The sequence below is a fragment of the Thalia democratica genome, chromosome 6, assembly GCF_965202585.1.
Source record: "Thalia democratica chromosome 6, ktThaDemo2.hap1.1, whole genome shotgun sequence".
NCBI lineage: Eukaryota > Metazoa > Chordata > Thaliacea > Salpida > Salpidae > Thalia > Thalia democratica.
In genome coordinates, this window is record NC_139170.1 from 3,537,553 (window position 1) to 3,562,676 (window position 25,124).

The 25,124-nt window shown below is 25.4% G+C and overlaps 1 protein-coding gene across 1 annotated transcript; it reads left to right on the plus strand.

The window, feature by feature from the left end:
* Positions 1 to 14,422: 14,422 nt before the first annotated feature.
* LOC145838126 (ectoderm-neural cortex protein 1-like) lies at positions 14,423 to 17,149 on the plus strand. Its single transcript, XM_082945672.1, has 2 exons — positions 14,423 to 14,654; positions 15,753 to 17,149. The coding sequence occupies exons 1-2, from the start codon at positions 14,423 to 14,425 to the stop codon at positions 17,147 to 17,149; spliced, it is 1,629 nt and encodes a 542-aa protein (XP_082801798.1).
* The last annotated feature ends 7,975 nt before the right edge of the window (positions 17,150 to 25,124 follow it).

Genomic DNA, 25,124 nt, shown 5'->3' on the forward strand with positions numbered 1-25,124 from the left:
GTACCAAAGATATTTTTTAATAAAAGCCTTTTAGTTTACTTATATGCATTTATTTATTGAAAAGTTAAGGATTATTATCAAAAAAGAAATATATTTAACTTTTCTAAGTAAAAGTATATTTTTGAAGCATAACTTATTTGAATTTTTCAAAAATTCAAATAACAGGACTTCAAAAGCTTAGAAGGACTTCAAAAGCTCATTAGAAATTTTCAACTGTATTATTAATATACAGTTGTTCTAAAATAGATTTTATGACTAATGTAAAAAGAAAATGCTAGTTATAAACTTTAAAAGTTCTAAAAACTTGAATAAAAATTGTAGTTAAAATTAATACTTTTCAATTTAGTTTATTTTTAAAAAACCGCAAATTACTTACAGACTAACTGGTAAGAAAAAAATGTTATTATATTTAAGAAAATTATCTAAATTTTCAAAAATGTAGTTCATAACTTCATAATACCATACTTTGTAATTTTGTTTGAGGTTCATTAAATGGTTTTGTTTTTTATTTTAAATGACTTCATTGGGAACGGGTTAAAATTGCACGAAGAAAAAATGGCACGAGAGCAAATTTTGCACGGAGGCTCATTTTTGCACAAGAGTATAAATAAAATGTATAAAAAAACAGAAAAAAAAAAGATAAATTGATAATGAAAAAAAAAAGTTACTGACCGAGGGTAAGGGTTAGGGGTAACAGTGATAGTAATATTAATCACAAATAATAACAAAAAATAACTAATAAAAACAAAAAGTTTCTAACAAAAATTATTTCTAAAAAAATATAAAAGAATAAAAAAACATAAACTAATTTAAAACTAAATTAAAATGATAATTAAACTTATTACTATAATTCATTGTACAAAGTTTTGAAAAGTTGTTCGTATTTTTATAACATACACTTAAAGCGTTGCTAAAGGTTAATAAAACAAAATCTACTTTTAACACTGTTAATTTAATTAAAGATAACGTTTATTTACTTATCTACTTCTAAATAAAACAGTTGACACATATTCTATATATATATATTTTTGGTTTAAATTCTTTCTAAAACTCAATTACAACGATTGAAGTAAAATTTGTTTATGATATTTAGAAATATACAACTATGTTGAAGGCAACTTAAATATTGCTACAACTTTGTCTTAGTTTTATAATAGGACCGTTACTTACTGAAGTTAAATGTGTGTATTGCGCATAGGAGATTAAAATATATATTTTCTAATGTTTTCATTAAAAAGTACACAAATAAAACTTGTTAAAACTTATAAGTTTACATCAAGATAAACCTAAAGAAGTCTTTTCACTCATAAAAAGTAAATAATGAGTTTTAATTTAAAAACTGTTACAAACTATTTTGGTAGTATAAAACATAGAATTTAGAACTTTTATAAGTAAAACAGTCAACAAGTTTAAAAAAGTACTATAATCAAGTTTAGCAATGAACTATTTTCAATTTAAAGACAACCACACTCTAATATTTTTAGTTTAAAACGATAATTTATTAATTATGAAGTACCTTTAATAAAACTTACTCATAAAATTTCAATTCATAATTATGCTATTAGTAGATATTATTAACTATTAATTTAGTATGCAAGCTTAACACTCGTTAAAATTTTTAACTTGCTCTTTATATTTTATAACAACTTTATAAAATTAAAAGTATATACTCTTATAAGTTTATTCTACCAACTTAAGTTAATAGAGAGAGAACAAACATGACGTTGGTTTGATATATACAGGGTTTACAGATATGTAATTATAGTAAATAACGTATTTATAGACAAAAAACTACTGATAGAAAAAAGACAACATATAAGTCAAATAAGAATAACTTAGTTTAATCTTGCTAAAATTTGTTAGTTTTAAAAAATCATCTTTAAAGATCATCTTGTAAAGAAGATAATATATACATTGATGAATGAATAGTTTACTACGCTACTTTAAAAAATTTTTTTAGGTTTTCAAATAACTACCAAGTAGTCAAATTTTGTTACAAATAACTTTTATTTATTTAATGTTATTAGATATTCCAACTACACTATGACTTGAAAGTTTCTTAAAAATTTTAATTGTCTGAAAAGTATATTATTTTTTAACATGTAGTCATAAACGAAATTACTGACATTAAAATTGAAAAGGGCTTATATATTTGTATATGACTTTACCTATAAAAAGTTTATATTTTTATGGTACAAGTTTATTGTTTGCTAAAAATTTTGACTGTAAAATATATAAGAAAAACATTTTTTCAACTAGTAACAAATTTTTTAAAACTTAAGACATCACTAATAACTTTTATAAAATACTGACTTGATATACAGTTCTTATAATCGTATTTGTATCTTCTTTAATTACTTTATTTTACTTTACATAGAACATAATTTTTCAATAATTTTCGAAAGAAGTTTTATTTTGTTTAGAAAATTTACTTTTAAAACAAAAACTTTTGTATTGTAAATTAATAACAAAAGTTATAAGAGAAGCTTAAAAAACTAATAAACAAAGTAAACTATTTACATAAATGTCTCATTAATTGTCTATCAATTTTTTCTGAGTATTTTTGTAAAGTTTTTTAATATAAACATTAGATTTTGTCAAAAGAAGTTTTTTATTTAAAACTATCTATAAAAGATTTTTTTATATATTGTTTTTTTATCGCTTTATTTAATGCAGTAATTAGTTTAGTAGTAATTTTTTTTTTAATTAGTTTAAAGTCATTTAAAGTTTTATTATATAGTGTATATTAGTAATAGATAAACGAAAAAAATAAAAAATATTAAAACATAATTACATAAATTTAACATTTATCTATCTAAAATGCGTAAAGTTTTATTTTTAAAAGTTGATTTAGCTATCAACTTTAATTTAATCTATTAAGAAATTTATTAAAAAAAAATTCAAGTATACGAGTTTTAACTCGTTCAAATACCTAACTAATGGACTAGTATAAACAACCGAAAACTATTTTGTTAATATAATAAAAGTTTATATTTTGCTTGTTTTGTTGCACACTTTACGTCAGTAAATACATTTTAAAACTCGTACATTTATATATATATAGTTATATTTTATCTTAAATATAACAAGTTTCGACAGTACGACAGTTAGAAACATAGTATAATATTTTTAGAGATAAAAACTATTTAATTAATTATTAAACTACTAAAGAACATATTTATCCAAAGCTTTGAAAAAAAATAACTAATTAACAATAACTGAGTTTTTTAGTTTATAGTTACACAGTTTTTTTTCAATTAGTTATTATACAAATCATTTAAAACAATGTTCGTATTTTTATAATACACACTTAAGTTCGTTCTCCCTATTTCTGTTAAGAATACTATCTCTTTTAATACACTCTTAAATTAATCAAAAATAAAAGTATATGCATTTATTTGAGTTGAAATAAAAATGGTTATAGCTATCTTTATTATATTAAAATAAACTTTTAGGATGTCAAAAACCGGTTGAGTTGGAGGTAACTGGTATGCTGTTACATAGATTTTAGTAAAAATTTAGATGAAGAAATATATGTCAAAACTTCTGTAATTGTAACAATAATTGTTTGAAAAACTTTTCCTCACTTATATTAGCATAAACATTTATTTAACGTTATAAAAAGAATAAAAACTGCCCTAGCAAGATATAACACTAAAACTTAAAACTATATATTTGAATAAGTCAATTTGAAAAAAATGGACATATATTCAGTGGAACACACATAATTTACTTAATCAATTTGATTAATAGTTTTATTATTCAGTATTTTATTAATCATTTATTGTTTTTAACAAAACAAAAAAAAAATCGAGTTTGGGTTAAACTTTTGGATAAGTAAAAATATTTATTCATTATGCAAGCTTAACGCTCGTTTTAAAATTCCTTGTGGTTTTAGATTACTGATTATCTGAAACTTTTTTTACAATATACAAATAAGTTATAGTTTAACTTTATATTTTAATACGTATGACGTCACTAATGGCTTAACACTAATAAGTAGAAAACGCTACAGCAATATTTTTGATTTAGACTTTAAAACTTTAATTTTATGACAAAAGTCTGTGATGTACATTTTAGTTATTAATTGTATTAATTTTAAGGTGAGTAATAATACCACAATAAAGAGCTCAACTAAAAAAGAGCAAATAAACATTAGTTAGACAATTTCAGACTGAGAGTTTTATTCAACACATTGTTTCATGCAAAGCAATGATCATTAACTATCTTAAATTTAATGTCAGAAACTATCTTAAAACTAAGAAATTAATTTATCAAATATCTAAAAATCTTAATTAAACGTATTATAATCTATACACTTTAAAGTTAAATATAAATAAGCTATAAACTTTTCTTTTGATATGCGAGCTTAGCACTCGTTAAAAATTTGTAGTTGAACACTGTACTTAATATAAAAAATTATTTTTTCTAACAAAATAAGTTAAAGATTTAATTTATCTTTTGATGCAAATGACGTAGCTGACAGCTTAAATAGTTTAATAAGTAGAAAAAACTAAAATATATTATTTGAATTAGACTTTCAAGATATATAGTTATAATCAATAGTTTATATAGATTGTTTAATAAATATCATTTTGCTTATTTTATGAACTTATTATTATGTCCTGAAAAGTACGTTAAAAGGTGTCCGTGGTGTACGACTCGATTACCGAAAAGTTTCTTCGTACATCAGGTTTAGGAACAAATATTTTAGCGTATTTTTTTTTTTTAATTGTTTAATAAAATAGTTAATAATAATAACTTATATTGGAATTATACAACATTCTAATCGGTTCATAAACCGTTAAAAGTTTTAAATAGACAAAAAAAAAGTTAAAAATGATAGAATTAAATAGGTAATTTTTTGTCAACGTTTGAAAAAGAATTTTTGATAACTCGTATTACGTCACACAAACTCTGGATAACAACATTTAAAATTTACCAAAAATTTTTTTTTAACTTTTAAACAACTAAAAGTTTCTTAAAGTAAATAAAAACAGTTTTAGAACATTTTCATATATTAAAGCATTAAAGTATTGTTTTTTACCCTATATTTGATTATCTTTAAGCAAGGACAACAATGTTTGTTATTTATGTTTTGATTATGCAAACTTAAACTTTTGTATTTTTTATAACAATTTATGAGTTTTATTGGTATTGAAATAATAATGACATTACCTAGAACGTTAAAAATTTCAATTAAATTTTCTTATAATTTATAGTACTACACATATTTTGTTTACTAAAACTTTCTACTTAGGTTATATCCGTAGTTATAATACTTATTTGTAATTTTGTTTTTTTGTTTAAAAATAATAGGAATTTTAAGAGTAACAACATAATTTTTAGAGCATTGTTAAATAAGTAAAGCATAAATAAAACATAGTTAAATAAGATGTATTTATTGTATTTTAACTGTTTTAACAAAATTTATTCGCAAATTTATGTAAGTTTAAAAGTTTTAAATGTTTAAACAAATAAGATACTTGAATTATTTATTTAAAAAAACATAAATAACTTAACTTGATAAATATTAAGAACTTTTTTAAAAAGTAGCAATTTGATAACATACACTTTGAGGTGTCTGTTGCTGAAGTGAATGTAGCTTTATTTTCTAGTCTGCTGGACTAGCTCCTAATAAAGTTGTATGTACATAATTGGTCTTGTTCAATAAAAACAGGCTTCCCAATAAGAAACAAAACAAAATTGTATTTCCATCTAACTAATCAAACAACTAAAAATTGACGAAAACAACAGTTAATTGACTATAAAATACTTTAAAATTTGTTGTATTTTAAGAGGAAGTTGATTTTTGTACTGAATATTTGTAATGTACAATATTCAATTCTTACGTCATATTGTTTTTGTTTTTTTTAAACGTTTGCATCTTTGTTTACCAAAGTGCTTTTTGTTTTAAATTTGAACTGGCTAAAGATTTAAGACAATCTTTTTTGTCTTTATGAAACATATGTTCCATTAATTTTAAAATCGTCATTTCAATAAACTCTTTAAAAGCCCTTCAAATGGGCTCAGTAGAAGGTGTTCGAGTTTGAATATTAACCTTATTTTATACATATACATATATATATATAAATTATTAGAAAAATAACATTTCAAAAAACACTGGTATACGTGACTAATAATAAGACTAATATATATATATACGGTTTTAAAGCCCTTCAAGTGGGCTCTGTAGAAAGAAATGTAATTGAATGTCTATTCTATTACATTTTTAATATGTAATATGTAATTGAATGTATATTCTATAATTTTGAATAAGATGTCTGAAAATTTATATTAGATTATTCAAACTTCTAATAAAAGCTTATTAAAATTAATAGAATATTAAAAAAAACTCTCTACAACTAATGTAATAAAATAACAAATTAAATTCATTTTTACACAAAAAACATGTTATGATGGATTTGACATATTCAATTTACTTACGTTAAGTGATAACAAAACATTTGTTTTTCAAATATTTTAGAATATAGCTAGATTAGTTTAAATAATTAACTACTTTTAGTTAGAACATAAAAATTAGTTGTTTTTTAGAAAAATGCTTTATAAAACACTTTACAAACTCTTAAAGCAGTGCAAGAAAACAAAAAGAACCAAAGAAAACGTTAAGCTATATTAAAAGAAACTGAATCACAATAAAAGAAAAATTTATAGATCATTAAGTATTGAAGGTTATTGTGTGTAATTTTACTTTTACCTTTCAGAAATTAAAGAATAATATTTTTGTGTTCACAAGCTTATTTAAATTGTTTTTGTGTTCACAGATGCTTATTTAAATAAGTTTGTTATTGAGTCAACTACATTATTTAAAAATGACTTGAATTTATAAAACTTTCAGGTTTTTAGTTGTTTTAAAGGTGTATAATTTATTTATTTCTCTACTCTTTGTTTTACCAATTTTGTTTTGTATTCTAGTGTAAGTATTGTTGAAACTTGTTTTTGTAAGTTAAAAAATTATGGGTGGAAATAACATAGAATGTAGCTAACTTAATGTTTTTTTGATTTCATTAAAAGAAGATGTAAAAACTATTTATTTAGTTATTTTTTGTAAAAAATAATTCTAAATTTTGTTTTGTTATCAAATATCATGTTTACTTAAACCTGTTATTATTTTCAAATATGTAAACTTTATATATAATAGTAATAAACTAAAACTTAGTATAAAAAAGTATACAAAAATGAAAAAAAATACTTTTTTTGATAAACTTCTTGACTTTAACCAAATGCTATTTTATATTTGACTATTTATTACGAGCTTGTTGCTCGCTTTAAAATTTAAATCACCCGAAATATCGAATAATTGCTATAAATGTTTGAGCATAAGCTACTTTAAATATGTACTAAACTTTGCATTTATCATTTGCGTTTTATTTTTCGTGACGTCACTAGGAGACAAATAAAGTTTTTTTTTGATGCGAAATAATCTCATAACTTTAGGTTTGGGTTTTTATAAAAAAGATTAACGCAAATCGCTAATAACCAGTTAAATTGAAAAGTATTGGTAAAAATAAATTACAAAATTTAATTTATAAAAACTTGTGATAATTAAGTTTTTTTTTTTTCTATAATTTAATAAGTAAATATACAGAATTTAAAAATAAATACTTAGTAAAACTATCAATATTTAAAGAAATATTTTAGTTGATTATAAAAAATATACCATTCTGATATTGATCTGTCAGTTATTTTATTAATTTTATTTCAAACTAGTGAAACTTATAATCTTTATTATATAATTACCTTTTTAAAATCTAATTTCTTTATATATTCTCATATGTAGTTAAATAGAAAAAAAATATTATGGTATTTAAACTTTAAAATTTTTATTTTACTTTTAAAAAACAAATTCAAAATCAACTTGAAATTAGAAATAAAAACAGTAAGATTAGTTTAATAATAGGGTAATAAAATTTTATTTTTTTTACTTTTTCTTTTTATTTACTTTACACAAAACTTTTTCTTTAATTTAAAACTATAGTTGAAAGAAAAATTGCACCTTTATAATGTTAATATAAAGTAAAACTCTTAATAAAAAGTTTTCACTTTTATTAACTTTTAAGCTAAAAGTCTAGCTTCTTTTATTTAGGAATTTAAATGTTTAAAAATCTTAAAATAAAAAGTGTTATGATAAGTAACCTATTAATTATAATTTTTCTAAAACATCATTTTGAAAAAATTTTGAAACTTTTTAACCACCTTTTATAAATGTTTTATAAAAGTACTTGAAAACTAAAAAATCCAAAAATATATTAGAGACAAATAGCGCTTAATTATAAAAATAACAACTAAAACAGTAAACTTATAAATTATAATCAATTTTATCTATAAGTTAAATAGTAAAATTTACCAAAACTATATATGTTTCAAAAGTCTAAATGGCACCTTAGAAATGCAAGCTTAGGCTCGTATAAAAAATTAGTGAATTTAAAAAGAATAACAAGTCAAAAACTCTTTTGAAAATATAACAAAGTTTGTGACAATAATTTGTCTATATATACCTGACGTGGCTTAAAAATAAATAAGCTTAAAGTTTATAGAATCATATGACATCAGACATTTTTTTCTGATTAGCTTCAATTTGAAATACTTTAAGTATACGATTGTTTAGTGATATTTTGCAATATATATTGGAATCTTCTGATTAGTTCAATTTTACTTTTAATGAAAGTTTTGTTATACATGTTAAGCTTAATTTTAAATGTATCTGTAAAAAAGAAAAAACAATGTTAAAATCAATATCTTGTTTTCAAAACACTTTACAAATTATACTATAAATATAAAATTTTGTTAGATAATGTTAAAATAAAGAAAAAAAATCTTAAAAATATTGAAAAAGGCTGTGGATTTAAAATGTTACTAAATGACGTTTTAGAAATGCAAGCTTAAACTTATAAAAAAAATATTCACGTAATAACATTGTAAATGAGTCAAAACACCTTGACTAAATGATTTTTTTGGCATTTCTTATAGGTTAAAATAATTTAAAATAGGCATTACAGTTTAAGTTTTTAGTTATTTTTCAGAGATATATTTATGAAGCTTGTAACTAGTTTTGACTTAGCTATATTATAAAACTTTTTTTAAATTGTTTATGGCCTGAATAAAACTGTGTTATTTAGTTTAGTCTTAAATGAAACGTTATTGAAAAAAATAGTTTTATAAAAATTTTAATAAGATTACTTAAATTAAGATGTAAAACCACATAATAAAATAAATATTAGTTTACTTCACTGTTTGAAAAAGTATAACAAAATTATATTAATATAAAGTATATTGCGAGCTTGTAGCTCGTTTAAAAACTTCACAGAAACTTTTCCGAATCTTGAGTCCTTGTACGTACGAAAATGTTTAAATATATTGTCAAAACTGAAACTTCGATGGTTAGTTGTGTATGATGTCACTTGAATGTTATGCAATGCGATGTTTAAGTAAGATTTAGTTATACTTTTTTCAGATTGTTTTTTTAATGTCATTTTTTATAGTTTATAAATAATTTTTTTAACCCTGAATGCTCGGTAAGACTGCAAATGAATTATTTGTAGATCTCATGTATTTCAATGTTCAGAAATATACAGATACGTTTGTAGCGCTATTAAGCGCGTTACCGAAAAGCAAAGTAAATAAGTATGCTACTTAGTATTTTATTTAGTTATGATGTCATGCTCGATTGATTTTTTGGCAATTTCTCCATAAAAGTATAGCAACTACACCTACTACCGCTCGCTTAACACCACACTTTTGTCATCTAGTGTCAAAAAGCTGTCCTTAGCCATCGATAAGTTTCTCAAGTCCTTAATAAGTTGAAAAAAAATTATACTAAAATATTATTCAAAACTCTTAAGTTATCCTGAGTACTGAGCTTGAGTGTAATGACCATTCCGAGTGTGTGGTAAGTGGGAACACTGTAAAATACCTAGCTCAACAGTTAAACCTTCAAATTTTAGGAACTTGAGTACAACCATTGGCCAGCATTTGGTAAGGTGCATACTGGGTTTGAAGTGCGCAGGCAGCATGAATCATGCGCTACTGATTAACAGGTAAAATTTATGGAGAAACCCAGTTATCCAGCTTAGCGACAATTTTACAGGCTTAAAATGTGGATCCGTGTAGTTGACGTGAAAAAATGTTGGTAGAACTTTTGCATTGCGACCACGTTGGAGCAGCTTTAAGACCAAGTTCAGTGTTAGTAATTCTGATATGTGAAGTCTGAATGTCCTGTAAGTGCAACCAAGCAGAACTTAATGTTTCTTACAGTTTTGTAACAACGAATGTGAAGTTTGCTTGAATAATTTTTTTTTAAATGTTTAAACTTTAGATCAAATTATTTTTCTTATTTTAATAGCTAAATAAAAACTTTTTTTATTTTAGAGAGCGGTCCTTTGTTTTTAATATATAGAAAAAATCCATTTGATTGGGGCTTTACTTTCAGTGTTGGACCCCTTAGAAAAAAAGAGTTTTTTTTATCAATTTTTACTTAGCTCGAATTTAAAAAATAAATAGATAACAAAACTTTTATTTTTATTCTAATATTCATATTTATTACCATATGAATTATATATAACACTTTTTTTTTTTTCAACTGTTAATATTTTTTACTATTTAGCCTTATTCTAGAAATCCTAATTCCAGCTATTCGAGCTAAATAAAATTCGATAACAAAACTCATATTTCGTACTGTTTGGCCTTATTCAGGAATTAGGAATTCTAGAGTAGATGAAAATAATCAAAAAATTAAATTATTTATATGGTTTATAAGATAAGAAATACTTAAGAAATTAGTTTTCTTAAATTTACTATTTGTAATTTAACTAAGTAACTATAATTAAACAATTTCGAAATAAGAATGCAGTATTATGTTATAAACAATTACATCACATAATTAATTTAGTTATTCTGGATCTTTATTTAATATTATTTTTAGTTTAATAAGAATTTCTGTTCATTATTAGCAAGGTTGCCTATAATCCTGGAAAAACCTGGATTTTCAAACTTTGGAGTAAAATAACCTGTAAAGCCTGAAATGTGATTAACTTTGAAAAAAAACTGGAATAATAAACAATTTTTTACATATAAAATTTGATTATAACAAAAAATATATTATTAAAAAATAATTGTTTCTATATATTTTTCCATTAAGAAACACATATAGAGCACAAGTAGCTTAAGCCTACTAAAAGATAATTTGAAACAGTCTGTAACTTAAAAACTTACCTTTGTTATATTACTTATATAACTTTAGTAGGTTTTGCTTAGCCTTAGATGTAAAACGTACCACTGACTCTCAATGACTAATTTCTATTAATTATATTGGTTGTTTCAAATTTATGTAAAGTTAACTTTATCAGGGTTGCCAAAAAACCTGGAAACATTAAAATACCTGGAATTTGAGAAATTTGGAATAAAACCTGGAATTTTTAACAAAAATCACTAAAAAAACATGGAATTTAAAAAAAATTTAACAATCTAAGTAGTAAAATTTCGACTTGACACAAAAACCTATCATATTAATAATTTTTTTGGTCATCATCAACAAATTATTTTTTTAATATGTATATATTATTTAACACAGTTTCTTATCTTAAACTTACCTTTAAACTAAAATTAGACTCAAAGATTAGTATTTTTAAATACCTGAAGAAAACCTGCCTAAAATATTTGGCAACCCTGGTGTATACAAAAGTTGTATAAATTTTTGTAAAGATTAATATACAGCACCAATTTTTTTTATTGCCTTAAGTTATGAAAATAACTAAAAGAGGGTTTAGACATAAAGTTTTTTAATAGTTAAATTTGATTTTGACATAAAAAACCAAAGTTTTATAATATTGTTTTTATTTTCAGTGTGAAAAATAATCTTTTGATCTATATCAAGGTTTCCTAAACATTTTTTCAAAAGCCCTTCTTTAAAAAAAAATTGGAAAAGCTATGGCTTCCGCAAACGATGTTACTCCAAAAACTAGAATTAAAAACTAATACGATCTTTTTTTTAACTTGCTCTTCATTTGCATCTCCGGAATATTTAATTTAAGTTTCGAATGATGACCTCATGGCCCCCTGTAGCTCATTTGCTGATCATTTCCCCCTCTGTTTGGTGGCTTTGCTACTCACAACCCAATAGGAGGCCACTTGGCCAACTTTTGAAAACCCTGGTGTATATTGACTTTTGTACAATTTGTTATAGTTTCAAAGTTAAATTTTGTATATGTTCTATTTTCTGTCTGTAGTATTAAAACATTTACATAACTTTTTGTTGAAAATTGTAAAATTAATATTTTATAAACAAATATTTTGCATAAGTTTTAAGTTATACTAAGTAAGCAGGAAAATCTTACAATTTGGAGTTAATCTAAACAAATAAATTTTTTTAAAATTAGTTTTCATTAAAAAGTTTACTTTTGTCATATTTATTTTAAATGCAAAAATGTGTTATTAGAAAATTTAAGGATAGTTTAAAATATTTTTTTTGTGTTGCTTACTTAAATTAATTCAAAATATTTTACGTTCTTCTCCATATTTTACATTGAAAAAAGTTATTTTATATTTAGTGTGACTAGTGTAGTTATGCTCCTATAAGTACTTGTTATTTAACAAATAATATTTTCAAGTTTCTAGTTTTAAAAAAAGATGCAAGTTAAAATGACGAGTCTGCTTGTAATTACAGGCAGGTCACTAGTTTTTTAGAATTTAAAAAAAATTGTAAGTACATGTTTTTGGTCCATTTTTATTTTAAACTTAAGTAAAAGTTTAAAAACTATGTTAAGTAGTATAACAACATAACAACAAGTTACTATGAATGAGTTTTTCATTAATTTATTTTGATGATGACAAAAAAAATATTTTTGTATAATAGAATTTTTGTGTTAGTCAAAATGTAACTACAGAACATGTAAAACTTGTTTAAAAATCCAGATTTTTTTTTTTATTTTTCAAGCATAAGATTTTTAAGCCTAAATTATAAAATTCCAGGATTCCAGGGTTAGTGGCCACCCTGTAAGTATTATATTTAGTCAGGGTTTATGTAGGGTTTCAATAATAGTATTTTTTATTGATTATACGACTTTATGCTAATTTGAGCTTGCCTCACAACACTTGTTATCAATCCTTTGGCTCTGATAAATTTTTACTCATGTTTTCTTCAAGTTTAATCCAAAGTATTTTGCTTAAAATTTAAAACAATTACTTGTTTCCAAAATTTTAGTGTGGTGCGAATTTAAAGGTAGTAGGCATAGCTGCTATATTTCTTTAAGAAAATCGCGAAATAATTATTTGAGCAGTAAATTCTAAATAAAAACAGCTAAATATTAAGGTAAGAGAAGAAAAAATATATCTGAATACTGGGTAAACTATTATTTTTTAAGCTTAAAACAGTTTTAAATGCATTTTCAAATTAATTTTGAATAAGCCTTTTATGAAACTCTTTTAGATGAAACTTAAATAAAACATCAGCAAAAATTTTTCAAAAGACAAATTCTAGAATAGATCATCATGTGCCGTGAGACAATCTCAACTTATCATATAATAAGCAACGAAAATAATTATCAGAAACTCAATGTAAAGCACAGATTATTTTTTTTATTACAATAGTATTGTAGTATTCTAGTACAGTTTTTATTACATTTTCTAAATATAAATATCTTAATTATTTTTATTGATATATTGTTATATTTATAGTTAAATTTATTTTTATGAAAAAGTTTTTTGACGTCACAAAAAAGCATAAAATTAACCTTGAAAAAATTAGAAAACCCATGATTCACTCTGACAAGTTTTCTTGAAAAACTCATCCTAAAAACACTTAACATTTATGTTTTGCTTGTTATCATCAACTCCATAAATTTTTGTGTAAATTTTATGTTATAGCATTGTGGCCCCCATTTACATATTATAAACCCCCAACATTCTGAAAACTTCCGATAAGATTTTTAAAAGTATTAAAATTACCCTAAATACGCCAGGACCTTTTTTATGGCTCATCAACTTAAACTTCAGAATAATAAGTGTAAGTTTCAAATTGTGGCTTTGTGGCCCTCTTCTAACAGCTTATAACCTCTAAACTTCTTAAAAGTTTGCATAAAATCAAATAAAAGCTTAAAAACTACCTTTAAATACGTTTAAGATATTTGATTTTGCTTTTCACCATCAATTATTATCAAGACTATCTATTTAAAGTTTCAAATTTTAGGCTCATGGATCCCCTATGTCCTGTTTACAACCCAAAGACCGTCTTTGCATCTATTGCCTTCTAAATTTCTAAAATGAACTCAGCCTTTAGGAATCTCTGTTATACACTTGTATACATTTAGTCTTAATTTTTTTTTTACAATAAACAAATTTTATTTAAGTTGTACTTATTTATTGTTTGTTTAATTTTCAGATTATACAGTATTCCTTAACTTTAAAAATGTCAAAAAACCTCAAAAGAACAACGCAGAAGGAAGCCAAAGAAGAAAAAAGCTGCTTTAAAGAGCCAAGTAGAAAAACAACAAGACTCGAATATGCCACACAAAATATATTCAAGTCGCTAACAAATACTTATAACCTAAACTGCCATGAATTTGTTATGCTGAACAAGAAAGCAACTTTTGAAAAAATGAATAAAGTGTTTTATAAAGTCAAAGATTTCGGGAAGCAAGGTTTTTTATTTTTTGTTTTTTTTTTTTCATTTAAAATTTGTAAATAATTAAGTATTTTTTGATTTAATTATTTTTTTTTACTTTTGTAGTTTCTTTTGCAAATTCAATATAACAGTTCAAATTTTAAAATTTTTCTAATAGTAAAATCATTTCGTTATTTAGATTTTTTTATTAAAAACTACTTTAATAATTTTTAATGCATCAGTAAAAAGTGTAAGACTAAATCAGGGTTTTACAAACTTGTTTTCATAAATGCCCCCTCGGTATCAAGCTTTAAAATAATAGCTTTTTTACTAGTTATCTACCTATTTAGTTTTCGTTTATTTACGAGTTAGTGTTGCCTAGTACTGAATTTTTACATAAGGGTGATATCTTCTATGTTAGAAAACTCTAAAAAAACTAAGGACCTAAATAAACGTTTTTTTATTTGAAATATACGACTAAACTTTATCTTTTTATTTAAAATGTAATATCTACAGAAAACCCTATCATGGACATAATTTTGCCAAATGTAACATTTCTCGCGATTTGCTAAGCAATGTTAAGGATTAAAAAAATGCAAAAATATAACGTCAAAATTGATATGAAAAGCAATTAAGTAATATATATCTTGTCGAAAAATTTTAAGCTATCAAATTTAGCTAAAGTTTCTATGAACTTATAAAGCGATGTTTTCCAATGATCGCTTATTCTAACAAATTTTACAGTTCATAGTTTAGCTTTTCTAAACCCAGAAACTTTTTTTTTAGATTTTTGCTAATTAATAAGCTAAGGTGTTCTTTGCGCTATAGAAAGTGTAAAACTAAAGCAAGGTTTCAAAAAAATAAATTTTTTCATCTCTTGCTATGAAAAAGTTTATATATTATCGCTCCTTCTATCATATGTAGCCCTTTTAATATAAAACGACTCATCCAAAATTTACCCCCTTGCTTGTTAGTTGCCCTGATAAAAAAAGTTTACGCAAAAATTTACGCTGAGGGCAGTTTTCCTGATAAAGCTAGAGAGCTCGATATAAGTTGTTATGATTACATGATACATTACAATAATCAGGTTACAATAATAATATAAATTAAAATGTTTAAATTGTATTACTTACAGAAAACTTCACTATGGACGAGTTAGAGCTTGTGACGTCAATGAAATTAAACAAGATTTTACTAAACAAAATTGAATATGATAAAATAAATAAAACTATGATGTCCAAGACTGATATAAATAACTGTCTAGCTATACTTTACTCATCAGATATTTTCAACCTATCAAGTTCGATAAAAGTTTCCATGAACCTTATTGAGCGCTTTTTTCCAATGATTGCTGACTCTGACAATTATTTAGAGTTAGACTTTATCTTTGTTCGAAAGTTACAATCAAGTACTGGATTGGTTGTTGATTCAGAACTACAAGTATTTGATGCAGTAGATAGCTGGTTGTCTCATGACATAACTGAACGTAGCAAATACGCACAAGATCTTCTGTCTAAAGTTCGACTTGCGCTTCTATCAATTCCAGCGTTAAAACTAATTTTAGACAGAGTATCATCAAAGTTTTGTGAATGTGGTGATACTATTGCAGCAGTTTTAAACAACAAACAACAATTAAACACAAACACTTCTAATACCACTAGCAGGTACTGCAACCAAACTAGTTTTAAAATATTAGTTTGTGGGGGTCGAAATACTTATACACCTGTCAGTGATGTCAAATCTTTTGATGCAAATGATGTTAGTCAAGCTGATAATCTTCCACAAATGAAAGAAGTCCGATGGTATTTTGGAGCTGTTTGTATCAAGGGTGAAGCTTATGTGTTTGGTGGTTATGATAACAACATAGTTGAAAAGTATTCACCTGTTACTAACACTTGGGAGTATGTAACTAACATGATAGACAACCGTATACATTTTTCTTCTTGTTCTTTTATGGATTGTGTATACTTTATGGGCGGCGAAATTGATCGTGATTCACAACAAGATACAGCAACTTGTTTTGAGTTTGACACAAAAATTCTTGAATGGAAAGAAATATCAGAAATGAACATTGCAAGAAGAGTTTCAGCTTGCTCGGTGTTTGAAGGAAGAATTGTCGTATCTGGTGGAATGTATAACAATCCTGGAACTGGATTAAGCAATGTTGATGCATACGACCGTGTAGCTGATACATGGATAAAAATGCCCAATATGATCCATAGAAGATTCTACCACAAAACAGTTGCGGTAAAAAATAAGTTATTTGTTGTTGGTGGACTTGGTATAAACAACTGTGAAGTTTTTGATTCTACGACTACTAAGTTTACTTTGTTAAAACAAATTACTCCGAAATATAATTTACACATGCCTTTCGAAGTGGTTGCAATTGGAAGCAAGCTTTTTGTGTTTTGCAACAATGATGATTTAATCACTTACGATTTTGAGAACGATGAGTGGTCAGAAGTAACATGTGAAGCGACAAAAAATGTAAAATGGTATTCTTGTGTTAAAATGCCTATGAAAACTTGTTGAGAATTGTTATTAAATTTAGTATAAACGAACAAAAATTTGTAGGTTTTTGTATAACTATAATTTTTTTAGTTTTCATTTTCTCGAGTGTTATATGTTCGAAAAAGAATTTAAAAAAAGGGTTGGCTATAAATAAAAGCCATATTTTAAGGTTTATAAGGGCTAAATATTGTAGCTGAACATAAAGTTTAGTAGCACTGCAGCTTTTTAACTATACTTTTTTAATTTTTAATGTAAAAAACCTTACTGCAGATTTTTAACAATACCTTTTTTTTGTAATACTGAAAATTAAACATTTAATATGTATTAATAAATATTGTTTGGTGTTTTCTTTTTAAACACTCGTTTCATTGAATAGGTTATGTAGTATTATTTATTGCATAATTCTTACACGTATATATAATATATCATATTTTTGATACGTATTCGTTTTTTTTGTAGATAATTTTTTACGTTAGATGTATTTACCAAATAATTTTAACTTTTATTATTTACCAAATAATAATTAATTTTTTTATCTTTTATTATTTAAAAAAATAGAATTTATTATCGCTTAAACACACGTCTTAACAAGATAAAACTTTTATATAAAAACTATTTAAAAATGTTGTTTTAAAACGTCTAAATTATAAACATAAAAGCCCTCAAGTTTTAAATTAAAGAACAAACCATAATATTCTATAACATATACTGAGAATTAAGCGGTAAAATAAGTAGAATAAAATTTATCAGGGGCATAAGATCGACAAGCCTTGAAAAAATGAAAACAACTTAAAATAGAATTTTATTAGCCAGATAAACATGATTCCGAGCCAAAGAATTAAGTTCCTTCTTCAAATGTTTTTATTTTAATAAATTAATATAATACTTAAATATAAAACGCGTTTGTTTAATCCGCGCAAGTATTTTTTATTTACAGTTAGTAAGTGTTAATGTTTTGCTGTAATGTTAGGAAATGTAAATTACTTTTTCTTTCATATATAAAGCATGAGAGAAGTAGCGTTCGTAGGTTAGTATATTTACAGTTTGAATTAATAATTGTAGCTATTGCTGTTTTTATATCAATATAGCTTAAAATAACTTCTGTAAAAAAACAAAGGTATTCATTTACTAAACAGTTTATGTGTATATGTATATTTTACATATAAAGAGCTTTAAAAATTCAATAAGTTTCAAGTTTGTAAAAGGTTTGCTAGTTGATAAGTTTATTAATTATCTTAAGTATGTTTTTAAAAGACTTTTAAAACTGTTTGGTTATTGATCTTTGCAGTTTTTATTTGGTTATTAGCGAGCAGTTTAACTATCAGACTAGACGTAATAACTATCAATTAACTCTTGTTCTCTATATAGTAAATAAATATTGTTTGTTTAGCTGTTTATTATAACTTGTCCTGTATAGACTATATAAACAAAGTGTATTTAGTTGCCATTTACATCAAAAATAAAAGTAAGTATTCAAAATAATCTTTTGAGAACCGCTTAAAAGTTTTCAGTTCAAAAATCACATTTCCAGTTTCTATAATTAATTTATAACTTTTTTTGCTATAGATTGCATTTTTTTCAAACATCACTAAAGGAATAATTTAACTATACTTCAACGAATACTTAGCTTACGTTAATTTTAAAAGAATTATCAATTATAAACTATATTAAGTGTTTTAAAAATAATACAGTTTATTAATGTTGCTAACACTTTAAAATTTAATTTGCTTCTACAAAAAAAAGAGTTAACCTTATACTTGGTCAGTGTTTCCCAAACTAATTACTAAATCGCAGTATTTGAATAAAAATTGTCCCTCCCCCATGTATTTATACAGTAATTTTCCTCTTGAGTACGCACTTTTCAGCCAAAAAATGTGTTTGAAATGTAATTGATACCGGTGCTTCTTAGGCACGCACCTATGGGCTGTGTTCAAATTAGCTTACACAGCGTGAGAAATAATTTGCAGTTAATTTATTGTAAGCCTGGTAAAGTGCTTTATAATGTTTAATATTATAAATCCTTGAGACTTCTGTAATAAATTCTGTTCAAATATGAATTTTTTCGAAATTAATGAAACCTTTAGGTTAGTGGTGGACTAATTTTATAGTCAACAGGTCATGTTTTCTAAAGACGGATGTTCAATTTTAAAGGGTAATTTAGTAGTACTTATTACAAAAATCAATTTTTAAGTAAAAAGTAAAAAAGGTGAATCTTATTTCTATATAAGTTTTTATATTGATCTTAGGTGTATTTTTTTTGGAATTTTTGTTTATCTTTTTCATAAACTACGTAGTAGTATAAATAAACGTTATAATTCTATAAAAATTACCATAATAACTGCCAATTTTATATCAATATATTCTATAACTTTTAAGATATTTCTTTGTAAAGCAAGCGGTAGGTACTTAATAAACAAAGATTATATGTTAAGTAACTGTTTAGTTACTGTATAAACTTTTTTTTCGGGTGTATTTTACTAAATTAAAAAAAAAACTATTGCAACTTGAAAATTGATATTTGAAAACGGCGATTATAACTTTTGTAGTTTGTTAAAGATTAACTTAAAATATATATATAATTATTTCTAATATACTTGTTTTAACTATCAATTCGTAATTTAAAAAGTAAAATGTTTATACTATCAGAGCATATCAGAATAAAATATATCAGAGAGTATTTCAGTATCAAAAGAAATAATGATTTCAAGAAAACATTTAAAGAGTACGATCTAGATTTGACATCGACAATAATGTCGGGAGAAAATGAGGTAGAGAAGTTGCCTTTCCTAGATATTGAGCACATTCTTACTGGAATAAACGAAAAAAGTTTTTTCTATACCAGAAAATTTAAAAAAACTACCGATGTGAATTCTACTTTTTTGAACGGAAAATCTTTCCACCCACTGAATATCTTTAAAGGTATAATTACAGGCGAAAAAAAAGAATGGAAAGAATAAATGAAAGAAAAGTAGATTATTATGAGAGTTTGAAAAAACTTAATACTAAATGTCTAGCAACCAATTTCAACCCCAAACTAGTAGAAGACCAATTTAAGAAAATTTATTGCAAAAATAAGAACGTTCCAATTGAACAAAAAGACATAACTAAAAACGAAAAGGTATATTGGTCTAATCAATTTAAGAAGCTCCTAAGTTTCACTAAAGAGGAAACAAAACTTTTCCTAGTGCAACTGAATTTCTTTCACTGGATCTTTGTGCTACCCACTCCGATAAATTGATGAATTATCTGCTATAACACCAGGAGGAACTTGCTTCTTTATTAGTATAGATTTACGAGAGGCTTATTTAAGCTTGCCTATGAGAAAGTATGCAGCAGTGATAACTTATTACGGAGTTTTTATCCCATCACGTTGTCAGTTTGGGCTGAAAATGCGCCGATGCGCTTTCAAAGTATGATGGAAAGCTTATTAAGAGAATGTGGGAAATTTACGCGTACTTAGATGACATCCTTGTACAATCAAAAACAGAGGATGACCACCTTATGCATGTGAAAGAAGTCTTAAAGGTATGTCTAAGTCTAGGTCTAAGTCTACTTTTGCTAAACCACAACTAGAGCTTTTGGGACATTCAATAGGTGTCAATGTAATAGACGTGTTGAGTACAAAGGTACAAGCTATAAGTGAATACCCCATGCCAATTACAAAGGAAAGATTTGATAAGATTCTTTGCTCTCGTAAATTACTACCATAAATATGTACAAAAAATGGCAGAAATTACGGCACCCTTAAACGAAATCTCAATGGGCCCGAAGCAAAAAAACAGGACAATATTACAACTAAACGATACACAGGTTCAGTCTTTTGAGAAAAAAAAATGTGCACTGGCAGAGGCGGTAACTTTAGAGTATGAAGACAATGACAAATCCTTGTACTATCCTCCAAAGCTTCCGACACTCACTTCGGAGCTGTCCTAGAAAAAAAAGAAGAAGGGAAAATGGTTTCTTTTGCATTTTTCTCAAAATGTTTGCCAAGACTCAGTAGAGTGCGGTCTATGTTCTACAAAAAACTGCGAGCCCTTTCACTAAGTATGAAACACTTTCATGCAAGAATATTAGGAATAAAATTATTTGTCAAATTCTTTAGCTCTGGTGAACGCAGTAAAAATGATTTAAAAAACCTGCTTACTTCTAAGCAAAGGTATCTGCAAAGAGTAAAAGAATATGACCCAGAAATCATTCATATTCCAGAGTCAGAAAATCTCAGTCGCCCACCCCAAGTAACATCAATGCATCTCTGACGGTATGAGTCAGACTGCAATTGTGAGGAAATACTTGATTCTGAATCAGAGGTTGAACAGGAGCTGCAGTACGAAGGAGTAGATGACGACGGGGAAGTAATTGGCTAAGAGAGTCTTAATAGGGGATCACATGCGACAATCCAGAGAAATGAACCCAACCTCATAGAAAGAGCTACAAGCCTTGAAAAAAAGCTTGAGTTTCTTCAACCAGAAAACCAGGTGCTTATAGTTAAGGAAATTACAGGATAATTTTACCAACTGATTTAAGATTAGCAGTTTTTAATGTGGCCCACCTACGACTTCATCTGGGTATAGAGCAGGGTTTCCCAATGAGTAGCAAAGTGGGAAAAGGGGGCCATGAGCAGTAAAGGAGCCACAGAGGGGGGGGAGGTATGAGGCCATAACTTAAAACTTACACTAGATAATCTTGAGTTGCAGATGAAGAGCAAAAAAAAAGAAGGTCGTATGTGTTTTTTATCGTTAGTATATGAGTAATCTTGTTGAAAGGGGCCATTGCTTTTTCAAATTCTTTAAAGTGGGCCATTTGCAAAAAAGTTTGGGAAACCGTGGTATAGAGAAATCAAGAATGTTAGTGGCACAATGTTATTGGTGGTCAACTTTAAAAAAAAAAAGTTGAACATGGAAATTGGTCGCGCGTTGAGTGCCAAGCTGTCAAAGTAATCCGTCACATTAGGCCAAAAATTGTTATTTTTTTCTTTCATCAGGGGAAGAACGCTTTCAGTTCGTCCACATTAATACAGTTGGTCCAATGGATGTGATTTCAAAGAGTAACAAATATGTTCTAACCATGAAGGACCGGAGTACATGCTCTCTAGTAACAGTACCAATTCCAAACAAACGAGCAGAGACTGTCAGAAATGCATTTATTGAACACTGGTGTGGATACTTTGGGATCCCACAGGTTGTTATCAGTGACAAGGGGGTAGAAGTCAAGAACAATCTCCTTGAAGTAGATTGCCAACAACTATGAATTGATCATCGGACAACAGCCCGCAAACAAATGGTTTCATTGAGCTCCAGTATCGCGTTATAAATCAAGCTCTACGCGCTGAGACGGTCAAAACAAACTGGGCATTAAGATGCCTTTAATAACAGTAGCTATCAATAACACGGAAGGAACCTCATCACACTATCACAATACGCATTTCGAGCGTGTTTAAATCTACCTGGACAAATATTCATGGACAAAGTTCATGGAGAGATGGTAAACTTTCCTGAAGCTGTCATGCGGCTTTTATTGAAAAATATTGGAAAGAAAAGCAGGAAATACAATAACAAATCAAAGCAAACATGAATACTCTTTAGCGCCAAGTTACAAATTAGTGTTGCAAAAATCAAAAATAACAAAGGACAGTTTGTTACAATTTCACTTTGATATTTTTTTACGTCAGATTTATAATTTCTAACCTTTTTTTATATTTTACTACACGCATTAAATGACACAATCAAATGCTTGGTAAGTGTTTTACTGTTAGTCACTAGTATTTTCTTCTTAAAAGAAAAGCAGTTTGAATGCTCAATTGAAGACTAAATGAAAGGCATTATTTTTGTGTAGCGTCTTTTTAAAACCATATCGATCCCTTTTTTAATGTTTTTTATTATTATTGCAAAACACGAAGATTTAAACTAAAACCTACATATTTTAAAAGTTTTATTAGCCAAAATCATTTAGTGTTTTATAAATTAAATGTTTTTGTAAATTATTTTGCATGAAGTTTTTTGCATTGTTTTTATAATATTTTATAAAATAAAATCTATATGTATAAATAGTCTACTAAAACAAATAGTTAAGTGGAAGCGTATGCAAACTTATTTTATTATCTTTCCTAACTTTCCCCAAATCTTTATAAGATCTTAATAAAACGTTTTACTTATTGTTGTAATAAAAAGATTTCAAAACTAATTAAAATTTATTTACAAGAACTTCTTTTACTGTTTGTTTAAGGTTTCATTAAATTTGTTTGATTATGGACTCTAAAGTTTTGAAATTTAACTAGTATTAAATAACGCGTAAAAACTTTGAAATAAAAGTTACATCTAATAAAAAGTATATATTAATAAATTAAGTGTTTTTATATTATTAAAATCTTTCCAATACAAATGTGGTTTTACTAAAAAATTGCTTATATCAAGACTATCCTGGACAATGAAGTTTAAAAGTAATCGTGGTGTACGACTCGATAACCGAATGGTTTTTCGTGAACTAGGTATATCTTCCATATATTTTGAGCGTATTTTTTTATTCATTCAATAAAAAATTAGTATAATACAGCTCAAGTTTTACTAGAACTGAGTAAGGTAAGTTAATAACTATAAGTAATAATAATTTTTTTAATAAAAATAAAATTCAACTTAATTTTGAGATCTAATCAAAATTTTAATAAATATTAAAAAAAAACTAGCACACAATTAAACAAAAACGAAAAATTTTAATTATGTAGCTTTTTAGATGTAAACTACAATAATTTTAATAAAAATTGTAATCTATTGTTTGTATTTTTTTTAATTTTCATAATAGTTTTAATCTTTTTTGTTGTAGGAAATAACAAACTTAACTAAAAAATCTAATACAGAATTTAAATTTGTTTTCTATTAATAATAGCGTACTCACTTAACGAGAAAACCGTACTTAAGCTAAAAAGTACTGTTATGAATACTGAAAAAAATCAAACTCAATTTATAACACTACATTAATTAATGAAATACTGTAACATAAAACTTGCTTAAAATTTTGCAAAAATTTCAAACTTCTTCTTTGTCAAGTAGAAATTTCTATTTGGAATAATGTAGTTTAACAAGCTTCGAGCTTGTTTTAAAAATTCAAGTTGAAGAAATACTTGAACACATACTTATTTAGCAGAACTGTTATTAATATATAGTTAAAACTTGAGCTCTAGTTTGCTTTTTTTGTACGCATGACGTCACTATTTGAGATGCTGGCATTCATCGTCATTAAAAGTAAAATTATACTAACGTTGTTACCCGCCAAAATGAACACTTCTAAAATGTCGTAAACTTTAGTTTTTATGAAAAAGTCGCTTTTCATTATAAATTGTTCAAAGTTGTACACCTTAGAACTATACAAAATGTTTTAACCTTTTTCTTTATGTTATAGATAAACTAAAACATAAAAAAAAAATTTAAAAACTTGACAATAAATTTAAAATGAGCCATTTTATATTTTATTATAGTTAAAGATGTGAAAGATTTTTATAGTTTAGTTTTGTCTTGTCCTAAACAAGATAAAAACGTTAAATTGTATCCAAGTTGCTCACGACTTAATAAGTGAAATATTCATGACCAAATATAAGCGTTTTTTTTTTGGGGTTTAATAGACATGATTTTATTTTAAATACATTACTAAAATTTAATTTAAATTAATTGTATACTTATTCTTTCAAGACTAATTTTAAAGTCAAATTCGAATTTCGATCCGGTCTAAGGCTAGTTTAAAAATAATATTCGGATTCGGGTAACGCTTATTCCAAAATTTATGTTTAATAAACTTTTGAAATTAATTTAAATAAAAAAGTTTTAAAAGTGGTCTATTTCTTTTTTAATTATAGCTACATAATTTATTACCTATCTTAATAACTTTAACATAAACAGAGTTTAATTTGACAATCAAAATACTTTTTTTAAATTTTAACATAAGTAGTTCTTAAAAATTTTTATTAACACTTTCAATAAATATACAAAATAATTTATAAGTTTACTGC

What these genes read in the sequence shown, in the direction of transcription:
- LOC145838126 (XM_082945672.1), top strand. Translation starts at nt 14,423, where the DNA reads ATGTCAAAAAACCTCAAAAGAACAACGCAGAAGGAAGCCAAAGAAGAA. An exon ending in CAAAGATTTCGGGAAGCAAG is followed by an intron (nt 14,655 to 15,752) that starts GTTTTTTATTTT and finishes TATTACTTACAG; the next exon opens with AAAACTTCACTATGGACGAG.